Source organism: Aspergillus fumigatus, chromosome 5 (genome assembly GCF_000002655.1).
Source record: "Aspergillus fumigatus Af293 chromosome 5, whole genome shotgun sequence".
In the NCBI taxonomy this organism is placed as follows: Eukaryota; Fungi; Ascomycota; class Eurotiomycetes; order Eurotiales; family Aspergillaceae; genus Aspergillus; species Aspergillus fumigatus.
The window spans coordinates 2621507-2635140 of NC_007198.1; the positions used below are offsets into that span (position 1 = coordinate 2621507).

General features: G+C 52.2%; 5 protein-coding genes across 5 annotated transcripts; 3 read left to right on the forward strand and 2 right to left on the reverse strand.

Moving 5' to 3' along the window:
* Nucleotides 1-125: 125 nt before the first annotated feature.
* AFUA_5G10210 (uncharacterized protein) lies at nucleotides 126-980 on the reverse strand (the record flags this gene model as incomplete). The annotated part of the gene is made up of 1 exon (XM_748526.1): nucleotides 126-980. The coding sequence occupies one exon, from the start codon at nucleotides 978-980 to the stop codon at nucleotides 126-128; it is 855 nt and encodes a 284-aa protein (XP_753619.1).
* Nucleotides 981-1049: 69 nt separating this feature from the next.
* AFUA_5G10220 (zinc-binding alcohol dehydrogenase family protein) lies at nucleotides 1050-2489 on the forward strand (the record flags this gene model as incomplete). Its single annotated transcript, XM_748525.2, has 3 exons — nucleotides 1050-1227; nucleotides 1293-1501; nucleotides 1552-2489. Exons 2-3 carry the CDS (start codon nucleotides 1387-1389, stop codon nucleotides 2487-2489), a joined length of 1053 nt encoding a protein of 350 aa, XP_753618.1. The 5' UTR covers nucleotides 1050-1227; nucleotides 1293-1386.
* Nucleotides 2490-4567: 2078 nt separating this feature from the next.
* On the forward strand, nucleotides 4568-5485 carry AFUA_5G10240 (EGFR-like transmembrane domain-containing protein; the record flags this gene model as incomplete). Its single annotated transcript, XM_748524.1, has 1 exon — nucleotides 4568-5485. The coding sequence occupies one exon, from the start codon at nucleotides 4568-4570 to the stop codon at nucleotides 5483-5485; it is 918 nt and encodes a 305-aa protein (XP_753617.1).
* A 199-nt stretch (nucleotides 5486-5684) lies between these two features.
* Nucleotides 5685-6579, reverse strand: AFUA_5G10250 (LITAF-like zinc ribbon domain-containing protein; the record flags this gene model as incomplete). Its single annotated transcript, XM_748522.1, has 4 exons — nucleotides 5685-5847; nucleotides 5915-6230; nucleotides 6305-6340; nucleotides 6462-6579. The coding sequence occupies 4 exons, from the start codon at nucleotides 6577-6579 to the stop codon at nucleotides 5685-5687; spliced, it is 633 nt and encodes a 210-aa protein (XP_753615.1).
* Nucleotides 6580-9512: 2933 nt separating this feature from the next.
* Nucleotides 9513-10118, forward strand: AFUA_5G10270 (Hsp20/alpha crystallin family protein; the record flags this gene model as incomplete). Its single annotated transcript, XM_748521.1, has 1 exon — nucleotides 9513-10118. The coding sequence occupies one exon, from the start codon at nucleotides 9513-9515 to the stop codon at nucleotides 10116-10118; it is 606 nt and encodes a 201-aa protein (XP_753614.1).
* Nucleotides 10119-13634: the final 3516 nt, after the last annotated feature.

A 13634-nucleotide genomic window follows, 5' to 3' on the forward strand; every position in this document is an offset into this window, starting at 1 on the left:
CTGTCGCGATGAGACTCTTCGCTCGGCGAATACAAAGCCCCTGTACTCCGAACTCCTTTGTTGTTTTTGCCCTCCCATCCATCAGCTGGCACAGCGGTCATACCGGTATGAGACCCTAACAAAGACTACTTGACCCGCTCTTTATCCTCTGCCTCTTCCTCTTCCGGCCCCAAATCCGCGTCCAGATCCATCAGATACCGCACCCCCGAATCCAACAACCACCAGGTCATTGTCTCGTGGATGAACCGCAACAAGCCATTCTCCCCCGGCATTGGGCTCTCGGCCTCAGTCGGTCGCCAGCTAACGGCCTCACTGCAGAAGACCACGTCCTCGCCCTCCTCCCAGTACCGGAGCACCCACCGCCCGTCGCACTCTTCCATGTCCACCTCGAATTCAACACGGTCTGGCTTCCGGACGAGAACCCGGTAGACTTTGCAGACAATGTCACCTTCGTTAAAGTCCAGGGATTGGATATAGGACGAGCGAAAGGTCCGACTCAGTTCCCTGGAGCAGGTGGATCGTTGCTTCCAGGCTTTGGGGAAGTGCGAGAAGACAGTTAAATTCCGACGGAGAAGCAGAACAAAGAGAGCGGGGAGATCGGGTGATGGAAGTAGTTGGCGTGGAACGGATCGCGAGGCAAGATTATAGAGCGAGAAGTACTCTTTTGTATAGACGGAAGGTGGAATGGAAAGGATAGAGGAAGAGACCGAACGGGGCAGAGTGCCGGTATGGATGACCGGGTGGATGCGGGAAGCCAGGGAACGATGGGAGACGTAGAAGTAAGCTGAGGTGAGGATGACACTAAGAACCAGGAGGGATAAGAGCGACATTGTGATATTATGATTATGATATGAAGCTACACCATATCGTGTGGATGTGATGGAGGAGGTCAGAGGTGTAGTCAGGCCCGGGAGCATATGTGTCATGGAGCTGTCAGTGGGATCAGGATAGACTTTGGGTGGCCAATATTGCATGACCATGACCGTTCCGGGCAGCCCATCTTACTAAGATCTCTCAATGATGATCTCGGGGAATATGCTGTCTACATGTTCATGTTCAATCAAGCTGACTGCAGCGTCTGACTTTGATGGGTGGGCTTGCGGCCGTTGAAGCTTGAATCAGCCATGTCAGACGTGTCAGATATTCGATCCGCGACCAAATGAGTCAGGGCACGGAGAGTCCTGTCAATCCGAGTTGATCAACTCCCTGTGCCAAGGCTTTCTGACTGTAAGTGAAGGAAAACATCCCTTCGCTGGCAGCGGACAAGGATCATCTGCTGACTGTAGTTGCAGCTCACTTACGAAGGAGGAGAGTATAAATCCCATCAGCATCATGTTGAGGCCATGACACGACGTTGCTTCCAAACAGGCAGACTTCCCCAGCATCATGTCGCAACGAGCCCTTGTTCTCCAGGAAATCGGCCACCGTCTGGTCGAGGTTGACCGTCCCATCCCCCAACCGGGCCCGGGCGAGCTCCTCATCAAACTCACCTCTGTCGGCTGTCGGCCTCACCTCCTCCTCCCTTGCATCGCACAAACTAACGATTGACAGTAAACCCCCACGACCAGAAATCCCGCGATCGCGGTCTCTTCATCACCGCCACGCCCTACATCCCGGCCCACGACCTCGCCGGCGAAATCATCGCCATCGGACCCGACTCCGCTACGGACTTCACCATCGGCGAGCACATCTTCGCGCAGAGCCGCCTCCCGCTCAATCAAGTCCTCAACGACTTCAACGGGCTGCAGCAGTACGCCCTGGTGGACATCAAGTATGCGGCGCGAGTGGCCGACACCGGACTCTCGGACGACGAGGCCGCCACGATCCCCGTCAACGTCGCCACGGGCTTCGTGGTGTTCTTCGCCGAGAGCGGCTTCGGCCTGCCTCTGCCCGACAGCGGCGTCGACTTTGACTATGCATCGCAGAAGCTAGTGGTGATCGGCGCGGCGACCAACTGCGGCCGCTATGCGATCCAATTTGCCAAGTGGCTGGGCTTTGGGGTTATCGTCGCCGTGGCCGGGCTACGGACGGCGGAGGAGCTAAGGGAGCTTGGAGCTACGCATGTGGTGGATCGGCATGCGGACGATGTGCTCAGGCAAGTGCGGGATATCGTGGGCGATGAGCTCGTCTACGCGCTCGATGCGTTCAATTTCGGGCCCAAGCAGGAGCTGGGGGTTGCGGTGCTTTCGGACTCGCGGCGGGGGACGCTGGCCACGCTGGCGCCGGCGGTTGGGGAGCTCGATCGCGCCAAGATTGGAGAGAAGCGGGCGGGATATGAGAGGCGGTTTATCCGGGGTTCCTGTGCCAATCATTCGGATGACTTTACGAAGTTGTTCTGGGAGAGGATTACGGGGTGGTTGAAGGCGGGGGTCATCCGGCCGAGTAGGTTTCGGGTTATTGATGGGTTGGATGCGGATGAGATCAATGCTGCGTTGGACGAGTATCGTGATATGACAGGGATGAAGGTGCAAGTCCATCCTAATGTGTGAGAGCTGCTGAGTTGGAATATGATTATGATTATGCTGTCTCTTGCTACCATGGCAGTCGTGTATGTCTAGCATAGGTCACACTCAAGCCATCCGAGTTCGAGAATCGAGATACTGGACATGCCAATCCAGCATCCAAGCATCAAATGATTGATTTAACTCCCCGGTCACCTTATTTGGAGTCCTCCACTTCGAACGATGCCAACCTCGCCTTTCGTGCCATCCATCTTCGATACGCAAAGAGACAGATGATTCCGACGCCGACGATGAAAACAATGCAGAAGACCAGGACAACCCCGGGGTTCTCGCCCGCCCAGTTGTGGCGCCGTTTGGCAAGGTGGTGGATATGCGACGCGCGGAGTGCGATTGCAGCCATTGTCTGTCTGCCTTTCTTGTCAGTTTGCTTCCTGGCCTGGAGCCCAATCGGCCTACTTACGGGGTTGGCTGGTGTGAAGCTGAGGAAGAGAGACGGGACAATTGACTTTCGGTCACTGAGAGAATGATTCTACCTCGGATGAAGATGTGACCTGGGAGAACAAAAGGCAGTCAATGGGCGAGAGATCAAGAAAGGTCGAGTATCGGGAGCATCGGAAGATGGACCGGTGCAGGGTGAGCAATGACGTGGTGATATCAAGAGTGCAACCTTACCCGGTCTATGAGCAAAGGGACCAAAAAGTTAAACGATAGAGGATCTAACAAGACCATATCCGTGCGGTGTCATCCATCATGGGGACAGTCAGACATGACCACCTCCATCTCAGCTTTGAGATCGATTCTCGTTCCATTGCAGCATCAGCTAGGCTATTCGACATGGACGCTCTATATAGTCCTCTTATCACGATGGAGCTCTATCCGCCAAGCTCCGGCACCCCACAACCCCACGTCGATCTCTCTGATCCATTCTATACTCATTCTCCGTACTCTGTAGTTCGTAGACAGGCAATTACTCTGGATCGGTCAAGATGATTTCCCTCAATGTCAGCAATAGGGCCATGTAAGAGGAATATCAATTGTTGTGTCGAGAGATGTCAACGTTCTCTCTCAATTCGCGCTCTGTGGATCCAGTTCCACTGCGTCACCACTCGATCATACTCATTGTCATATCATCTATTAGGTAGAAGCAGAAGATAGTATGAACTACAGCTCTTGACGTCAGCATTCGTTGGGATGCTCACTGCACTCTGCATGTGCATCTGAAAGGATCAGTACCATAGGCAGAAGAAACGCGCCCTCGTGACTTTGAAACTGAGAACTCGTATTTGGGTCAAGCGACGGATATAAATATCGATCATATGCAGATGCAACTCCCAGATTAATTTCCTAGGATTTCGATCCTCGATAGGCCCCATTCTCGTCTCGATGGGCGGCACTAAGAACGCGCCAAGCATTGGCATTCGCACCGCGAGAAGACCATGAATGTCCTCGCGTTGTGTTGCACTGAATCTCCCCGATCATCCCTTGACTCTTCGCTCACCGTCGCTCATTGTGAGAAAGGGCCATATCAAACGAACCCTCAACACCACAATGCACCCTTCTTCGATATCATCTCCCTCGATTTTAGCCACCAACTCTGCACTGAGCCAGGATGGGATCCACAGCGAAGAAGCTAACCCTGCGCTACGTCCCTGGCCTCGTATTCGGGCCATGAGGCACCAATTAACGCGTCCACAGACACTGATCAACAATCCGCTTGTTAAGAATGGAAATGAATGAGCCGGAGCCCAGGCAAACCGGGTGCCGTCCATTGGCTCTCTGCCTCACCTTGATCCTTCCCAAGTGTTTCTAATTTGCGACATTCTGGACTCCCTCGGTTCCGTAGTGTGCCCAGGTTGCACCACCGGCATGGATCTTCAACCCCTGATGGAGTCAACGATCATCTGTCATCGGTCATGCACCAGTAAGCATCGCCAACGACTCTTGCTGTCATACATTTTATACGAGATCGTGCCCCCTAGCGTCGTGCGGCTCCGATACCACAGACACACGGCCATGCATTTCATTTAAACACGCCGCTCCCCGCTTGAGGAGAATCACCGTCTTGACTCCATCCTCGCAGTGTGCTGTGCGACCTTCACATCACCATGGCACCTCTCTCATCGAGGATATTTCCCGTCGCGATCGGTGCTCTCGCCCTCACACCACTGACCTCCGCGTGGACCCTGACATGGCGCAACTCGACCGCCGGCGCCACCATCATCAATGAGAACAAGGCCGAAAACTGCACGCGCATCTGGCACCAGAAAGGCCTGCCGTTTGCCTGGGATCCAGAGGGGAAATGGTGCATGCACTTCTACAAGGACGCGGCATGCACCCAAATCGCCGGCTACGCCTGTGACGGCAAGGTCTGGCGCCAGGACGCCTCGCGCGATCTCCCCGCCTTTGACGTCTTCCCCATGCCCCCCGAGTCCGTCAGCGTCATTTTCCCGTCGACCTCCTCGACAGCAACCACTCCCACCTCCACCGCCGTAACCACCACAGCATCCCAGTCCCCGTCAGCCACCTCCGCAGCCGCATCGACCGCGCCCACCACATCCCCAACCCCGTCCCCCTCCCCCGCCTCGTCCTCCTCCACCCTCTCCGGGGGCGCCATCGCTGGAATCGTCATCGGCGCCATCGCCGCCGTCGGTCTCATCGCCGCCCTCTTCTTCTTCTTCGGAAGACGCAACCGCAAGCCAGCCCAGCCCGCGGAGCCCGACCCGCGGTCGACCACCCCGCCAACCCCGCAATTCCCGCCGGGTTCGCCACTCGGCCTCGTCTCGACGAACGATACCGCGGCGGCCCCCGCGCCAGCTTACATCGTCCCGAACAAGCGGGAACTCGCCGAGGCGGAGATGTCCCAGGCGTATGCGCATGGGTACGGGCATCCACGGGCGTACGCCGGCGCCAAGTTCGTCGAGTTACCCGGCAACGGGGCGGAGGCGGAACTGAGCAATAGCCGACAGGTGCACGAGATGGATGGAACGAGTGATATCAAGCGGCCGATTTATGAGGCGGCTTGATCGCTTCCGCATGATGTTCTCAGTTGTATATAGTCGCATTCGCATTCGCATTAATGATACCTGGTGTTGGGCTTGCTTAGTTATACCGCGACACGGTCGCATGATTCAATTCAAGCATAGAAGACAAAAAGAAGACCATAACTACATCCTTGGTATCATAAACAAACAAATCCGGAGTACACACAGACCAAACAACAACTCAAGTCCTAACCGCATGATGCACATCCACCCGTCCACTGTTATGCCACGTCGCCAACAGCGCTCCACACTTCCCACAGTAGTGGTTGACATCCTTCAGCGACGACATCAGATAGGGGATACACCCGAGACAGAAGCAGCAGCACAGCACCGCCGCCCATCCACTACATTTATCCCCCATTAGCCCCTATTCTTTCCAGCGCAAGGGCCCGGACGATGTAAAGTACTTACTGCGTGGTATTCCCCGCATGCGCCTCCACGCGTGTCATCTCCCGCTGTCCGCAGACAGGACAATCCACGGGCGTCGGCCCCCGCTGCAGCGCATGCAGCGGTGTCGCGCTGTTGTACCCGCTTGGATGGCCCACTCCCGGCGCGGTGGCGTAGTATCCCGGCGCGGGGGGCTGCGGGAGTGGCTGCGCCTGGGGGTAGTCTTTGGGGAGGGTTGCCGGGGACTGCATGTGTGCGTCCTGGGAGACTGGGACGATAGGCGCGGCCTGTGGCTGGTGGGCTGCTGGGCTGGGGTGTTGATCGTAGGCGGGCACCGGGGCTGATGTCATGATTCTGTGAGTACATGTAGTTTGTGGCGGTATGAGGGGTCAGGCCCGTCAGAGCAGGACGTACTGGAGTTGATTTTTTCCGAGTCCATGGTGGAGGGATCTGATGAAGTGAGTGGTATGTTGCTCAGAGGGGGAGGGAAGTTCTTTTATATGGCAGGGAGGGTCTTGATGTAACTAGGTTCTATCAATCGCCCTCGCCCATGTTCCGGAAGGTCATGGACTCATGGGGCGCTTTTGGATCGCCGTTTGCCTTGTCGTTGTGGCAGAAGATGAGCGTTTGCAATACGAGGCTTGGAGGCTTGGAAGCAGCACTAAGTGAGACTGGTTGGCCAATGTCATCTGCGGACTGGACCTTGGATGGAGGCGTTGCGTTGAGGCTGTACGGGATCGGCAAGGCTGTAACTGTGGGCCAGTAGAGGCGCTTATGTACGGCTGCCTGTTAGTACAAAAGAAAGTATGGAGCACCTAACTGATTATCGAAGTTTTACCCTAGTATGCTCTGTCAAAAGGCACCCGGACACCAATTGTGCCTTAGTCGCAATAATAGTTTAATTTAGCGTAGGAAAAAGTGTCCAACACAGCTATGGATCTTACCATGTGTGGACAGAGTGGTCTTAGCAACTAAGATGAGTCCCTTCGTACAGAAGTGGAATATTCCTTGTCAATCTCGGCTGAGCACAAACGGGCCACAGTAAAAACTTATTATACGAGGGGTTGTCTTGGCTGTCGAGCAGTTTCTTCCTCGTTTGCCAGAATCTTTGACCGTATCTGTCAGACTGTCTGGGTCGAAGTCATACGCACAGGATGCAACAACAGAGATTGAAAGTGTCATGCCATTTTGTGCACTCAGTGACGCATTGAGAGGTTGTCGCTGAGAGGCTGTCGCTGGGGATTGGTAATAGTAATCTGATGGTCAATGGAGCAGTCACAATCATTCAGCCTTGCTGGAGAATTTATCTATCGTTGTGGGTCTCTGAGCACACGAGGCCTGGACCTAAGTTGAAACTCAGTGTAACACGAGCACTATCCGATACTGTGTTGAGAAGTAGAGTGAACTGATACACCAGGAAGAGGCATTGACTCACTTTAGAGCGAATCAGGACGCTCACGCAGGCCATCCTTGGCAGGGAAGAGCCCTATTCAGGCCTTTCGCCAGTTGCATCGGTTATCGAGGGAGCATTCCTTTTTTCAGGGAAGCCTGGCCAACAACCTTAAATACGACGAATTTGACCATTGTAAAAGGACTTGTCGTAGCCAGCGTGGCCCCGGTACCGTGCAAAGGCAGTTTTCTCACTGCATTTGTCAGGAACAGGAGGAAGCCAAGCCATCATCATTGCACAAGCTGCGGAGAAATCACAGATGACAATCCCAATGTTGAGGTTGATCTTCAGACAGGAGACAGCACCAACCGATCTTGATACTAATGTGGACGGGTTCAACGATGGCACAGATATTCAAAGACTGTCTATTCACGACAGAGAGAGGGCAGGTCAGTGAACCGGTATCTGCACAGTCGCGCAAGGGTATTGGATTTGATAAACCAGGAATTGGCGAGAACCTGTGATCTTCTTCCATCGTCTTGTCCGTCTGTATGCTCGACTCAAATCAGATAGAGTCCAGTCCGCATCTCCTTGCAACGGGATCAGGGAACTAGTTGCTAGAGCATGTGTTGGGTAAGTCAAGGTCGATTTTGAGGCAGGTGATCGTGCCTCAAGCGATCAATTTTCATATGGCCCAAGGCCTCAATGCGTTTGCCCTTTGATGACAAGCCCCTTGTGTTGCTCACTGGCATCGTCTTCCCAAAGCTTTTCCATAACTGTGGAGGAGCCATCCCCGATTGTTAAACCGCCATCGTGTACGTCCTTCTGGCCTCTCCAGAAAACTGACTTTGACGAAGCCGACCGTTGTTGTCTCGTTCAGCCTGGCCGTTGCAATCGCCTGCCTGCTAATTCCCAACTGCTACACCACAAAAAGATGCCATGACACATTGACCCAGAGTCAACACATCGGTCACGGTTGACACACGTCGGCGACACGGCCGCTTCCACACCCAGAACTACAGCAGTGGGAATCCTATGACCTCCGTCGTGCGTTGGAGAATCCAAAATTGTGGGCTGCTGTTGACTTTGTTCGAATGTGCGTCACATTGCTTCTGTATCCACCCAGCCCGTGATCCTTCGTTGGCCCTACTCGCGGATTATTGAAGTGCACCTGTTCAAGTGTTGTGCTGCAGCACGTTGGATCATGGATGTCGAAAAATTACCACAGTACGAGGTGAGTGTCAGGCCGTATGGCACCTGAGATTGACACATCTGATGGTTATTCGATTCCTACTTGCGCGATCTCTAGGGCTGAGACAAATAAACAGGATCAAAGTGTCAAGTAGTGAGATCGGCAGAGCAGCATTTCTTTTGTGAAGAAAACAAGGGAAACCATTTTATGTTTACAGCTCGCAGTGCATGTACAGTACACCCTGGTCTTAAAAGGAGAGAGGGAATCTTCGGGAAACTCGGGTTCCTGAGCTTTATAACCATACACTGACTCGGTCAAGTGTCTTCAAATGGCCGGAATGAATATAGGCTGCTGTTATCAAGGTTCTTGTTCTGTATCCCTGTCACACTGATATCATGCTACGTTCAACAGTGGGGAGAAGTTTTCTTCTCCTACAGGGCCATGTAACAATATGTTCCTTTGAACATCAGGCTCAATCTCTACTACGATGTAGATCTTTCTAAGATGTATCATGCTCTATGCTGCATACAGAATGTATAATGGATAGGAGGACAATAAAAGCCAGAAGTGATTCGATGTGGAGCAGGGTCTCATGATCAAAGCATCAATCGCCACATCTACGGAGTAAATCCTCATGATCCATTTTAGCTGCGACTTGCTGGTATGGTTAAATTAAGTTTCGCGGTCGCAGTCCATCACTCAGACAGCTTTAAACATTCGAACCGTATTCCTAATAACAGTCAGATGGTATTCCTGCGAAATAACCCCTGGGGTCATGTAAGAGACGGTGAGTTGATGATGGCATATAACGGCTGGAATCCCATGGAACAGCCATGACTTGTTCAATACCGTCTGTGAACCAAAGACGCCACAGAAGTACCATATCCTGCCCATATTCGCAGTACTCCGTAGATCGATCACGCAGGTACAGCGGCGATGTACCTTCTAGAGGCTTCCGGGGAGGCAAATTCGAGCTCTGACGGTGGAATACAATAATGACGTTTGTACGCTTTCGCAAATATATATACGCAGGACGTGCAATGCTATCTCGAGACGACAAAGTAAAAACCCAAAACCAGACCAACATGTATTCTCGCAAGCTTCTGAACTTCCCTCTGCGACACTTTGCGACGCGCACTCCAATCCTCCGCTCGGCGCGGCCCCACCAGCCATGGCAGACCAGGACAATGTCTTTGATGCAACGGGGCCAAAGACACCCTGGCGCTGGCTTTCCCTCCTTGTCTCGAGCGCTTACCGACCTCGAGTCCTTCCTGAGTCGCCCCGTGGGCAGCCATGATCTACTGGGCCAATATCCTCGGTTTGACGTCCGCGAGACCAAAGACAGTTATCGTCTCGACGGAGAGCTTCCGGGAGTGGACAAGAAAGACATTGATATTGAACTGAGCGACGACAACGTCCTGACCATCAAGGGACGCTCGGAGCGAGAGTCAACATCGGAAGATCCCGACCAATCCTGGTGGTGTTCGGAGCGTTCGGTCGGGGAGTTCAGACGGTCGTTCCGGTTTCCCGACAGTGTCGACCGCGAGGGGATCGATGCGAGTTTGAAGGACGGTGTCCTCTCGATTACCGTCCCGAAAACAGCGGAATCGTCGGTGAGCAAACGTATCGACATTAAGTCAGAGTGATGAAATGCAACGGAGACTTGATTCGCATACCTGGGCTTGATGTATACTCTTGTGGATCTGCTATGGACCACCTGCTTGCTCGGTATGGGCAAGTAGATCTGAGTCTGGAAACAATCTTTGTTCTTTATACTTGGTTCGAATAGAATGCACACAATATTGCATGTGTCAGAGTCCTGATCATCATCCATGACGATTTTTCAACTTCGCCATCTGGCCCATCCTTTGAGCACTCTGCTTCGACTGTGCTTTACGTCTTGTAGCTAAGGCCGGAAACCCTTTCCGTAGCTGAAACAGCAAGCGTAGGAAATATACTTCTGGAGCCGAGTTGCAGCGGACGAGAACCTGGCTTCCTATACCTCGACTGTCGGCTGCCAACGACCTACTGTCTAAGGCACGTGTGGCGTGACTCGACCAGGATGCGAGATTCCTCGCTCTTCGACGATCAAATAACTTACTATTACCTTTGCTGTGTTTGCTTCTCACTCTTCCTCCGGGAGCACCCATTCACGGTTCACACGACTGAGATGGCCCTATCATTTTGTTATACCACGGACACCTAGACGCCATGCCTGGTAGTTTCCCGTACAGCTACATCGGTTGTCTTTGTAAATAAAATTTTCTTGATTTCTGTGTCTCAGGCAGTGATATGTACATTTTGCGTTTCACTATCCTAAATTCTAAGTTTTTCTTATATGTTTCTCGAGAACAACGGCACACGTGAATTGCCGCTGAATTGCCGCCGTACGCTCGTCGGTAACAATCCGTTTGGCTGCTAGGTGACTCGTCATTATCAGGATCCAGGGACAATAGCTAGATCCCCGGTGGGTATTGTTTGGTTGAATCGGTAAACCCTGGTTTCACCTGCACCTCCTCGATTGTGCATCGCGGCATCATCGTACAGACCTCTATAGGAACTATGAAGAAACGGAGGCTTGGGCGTCAAAGCCCCTTTCGAGTGTGACATTGGCGATTAAGACGTTGCCAGAAATATGACGATTTAACCACTCTTTCCATCGACTGGAATCAAGGGTTGTCTCTTATTCTCTTCTCGACTCCGGGGGACGGATCAAGAAGAGAAGCAGGTTGCGAATCTGCAGGAACGTCGCGTCAATCTTGTATAGTCATTCAGCTGTATTGAGTGTGAGCTCCGCCTTCCAGGTCTCATATAAGAGTATCAAGCCAGACGGCATGATCTGTCGCAGAGAGGTCGGCCGACTGTATCAATGCCATCTCGTTCTCTGGTCTCCAAGCATGCCGGGGCTGTATCCATCGCCTTAAATCGGCCTTTTATCCGATACTGGCTGATAGCCGACGAGTTCACAATGATAAAGACGATGACGTGCACAATCACTCCAGTACGGCAGACATCCTTGTTCATATGTAGATGTGGGTATGACCTTCTGTGCATCAGGCAATGGAGTCCTGAATGCTAAAGAGAAATCGGCGGAGGAAAGACACCGCAAAAGGTCGACGCTAGCAGAAGTTCGACCAGCTCTGGTGTTATCGGCGTAGCCCTGATACATCAATGATTTTCTCGCAGGCTCACTGGTCTCTGCGAGCCCGGTAGACTCTCCATTGGCTCCAAACTCCATGTGCCCTCCGAGCTCCTGTCGGATCTTCCTGCGAGTAAACTGTGATGGCCATTGCGTCGTGCGCTCTTCTAATGACCTCTATTAGGTTCTTGATTCTGTTCTTCACCCGATATTGTGGTTTGTTTTTATCAGCGAATACTGACAAACTGCTCTTGTACTCTGGGTTAGCTTGTACAGAATTTTATTTTCGACCAAAAGAGAACTCACCTGGAAGTAACAAATGGCAGGAGACGACCGTGACGAGAGAGTTTTCCATTGCACAGCTCCCTGTGCACGCTGGCACTCGATTGCCAGGGTCGAGTTCCAGTGGACTGTGGTCCTTCGTAAGCCATTCTTGAGTACAGTTCTGGATCCACATTGGCATGACGCTGATTCGCAAGGCGTTGCTCTTAGTGTTGTAGGTTTCCTGGCGGATGGCTGAGGTGAAGCGGATCAGACCAGAGAAGGTCGCTCCCTAGTCGTCTGTCTTGGATTCATATTCATGGTGTACGAAACCAGAAACACCAATGTAGAATTTGATTCCGCATACTCGCAAAAATGGCTGCTTGACCCAATCCTGTCTATCTTCCATAATATGCCGATAGCACCACTGAGGCCTTTCCCGGCCGAGAGCATCGTGTGTAGAACAAAGGAAGAAGATCACAAAAGCGGAAGCGGCATGAAAAAGGTCCGAGGGGTATTGTCCAGTCTGATGTAGTTGCGCTTGACCGTTGAGGAATCGCACCGAGCATCTGCGCAGGTTCAGTTTGCATCCGGTGTGCGCGATTACACCGTGGTCTCGTCTGGACAACTGTCACAGGCCCGCCATTGCAAGTACACTTGCTTGTAGTCTGCTATCATATTCGGTAAACCTATTTCCTCGAGGAACGCATGCAACAGATTCAGCTCATAAAGAGCATGCTCCGCCGGATTGATCGACAATGAGGAAATCGCAATTGAAATGTTGCCCGCCTTGCAGGTAGTGGAAGTGAGGGTAGAATGTATCCGCAACTCTATGCTCATTTTCCGGCATAGAATCCTTGAGACTATCAACAATGCTGTGACCTGGAGACATCAGAGTAAGCCAGATGAACTGATTATATTTTCGGAAATACTCAAAGCATGGAAGCCTCTCACTCCTAAAAGATCAAAATCATGCCCAGAAAAACTTGGTTGTGTAGGAAAAGCCTCGTGAGCCCAAGACGAAGATCACTTTAAAATGATCTCCTCGCGTTGAGGAAATACATAGAGATTCCCTTTTCTCCCGAGCGTCCGTACAATGGACGCTGGCTGATCGGGGTGCAGGTAGCTCAACAGAGCTGTCTAAACAATCTCAAGCCAGAGTTATGCACGCGAACCCGCTTGTTGTATATCATTCTCCGATAATAAGGTAGTGCTTCACCGTCACACTCCGAAGCTTGGTTTTGGCGCACATTTCGAGGGCATTGATGAAGGACTGCATGGCAGCCATTAATGAAGTATACCCATGTTCCCTTCACTTGCATAGCAAAGCGGCAGACCGGCCATTTTTCGAGGTGGTCAAAGTATGACAGACCAACCAGAAATTGGTCGTATTGAGTGGTCTATTGAATGTCAGTGAAGAGGCTTTAAGATGTGCCGAACACAATCCGTCAACGTACCTTGTGTGCCTTTCTGTTTTCAATTATGCCATGGTACAAGCGAAGAGCTTGTTCTGATGCTGTCAGGCATTGTTCAGAAGCTTCGGTAACGAGGTCTCAGATACCCGGATGAGGTCTGGACATGACCTGGTATCGCATTAGTATTTCAATTGCTGTGTTTGAAGAGGTCAACGCACGGAATATGCCATACTCCACGCAGTTCAGTTCCCAGATGACTGGGTCTCTTATGTCAAGCAGTGCGACAAGTTGGCGAAGAACACCGACTGAATTCTCCCTGCATCGATTTGATGCTGGAAAGGCAGCTG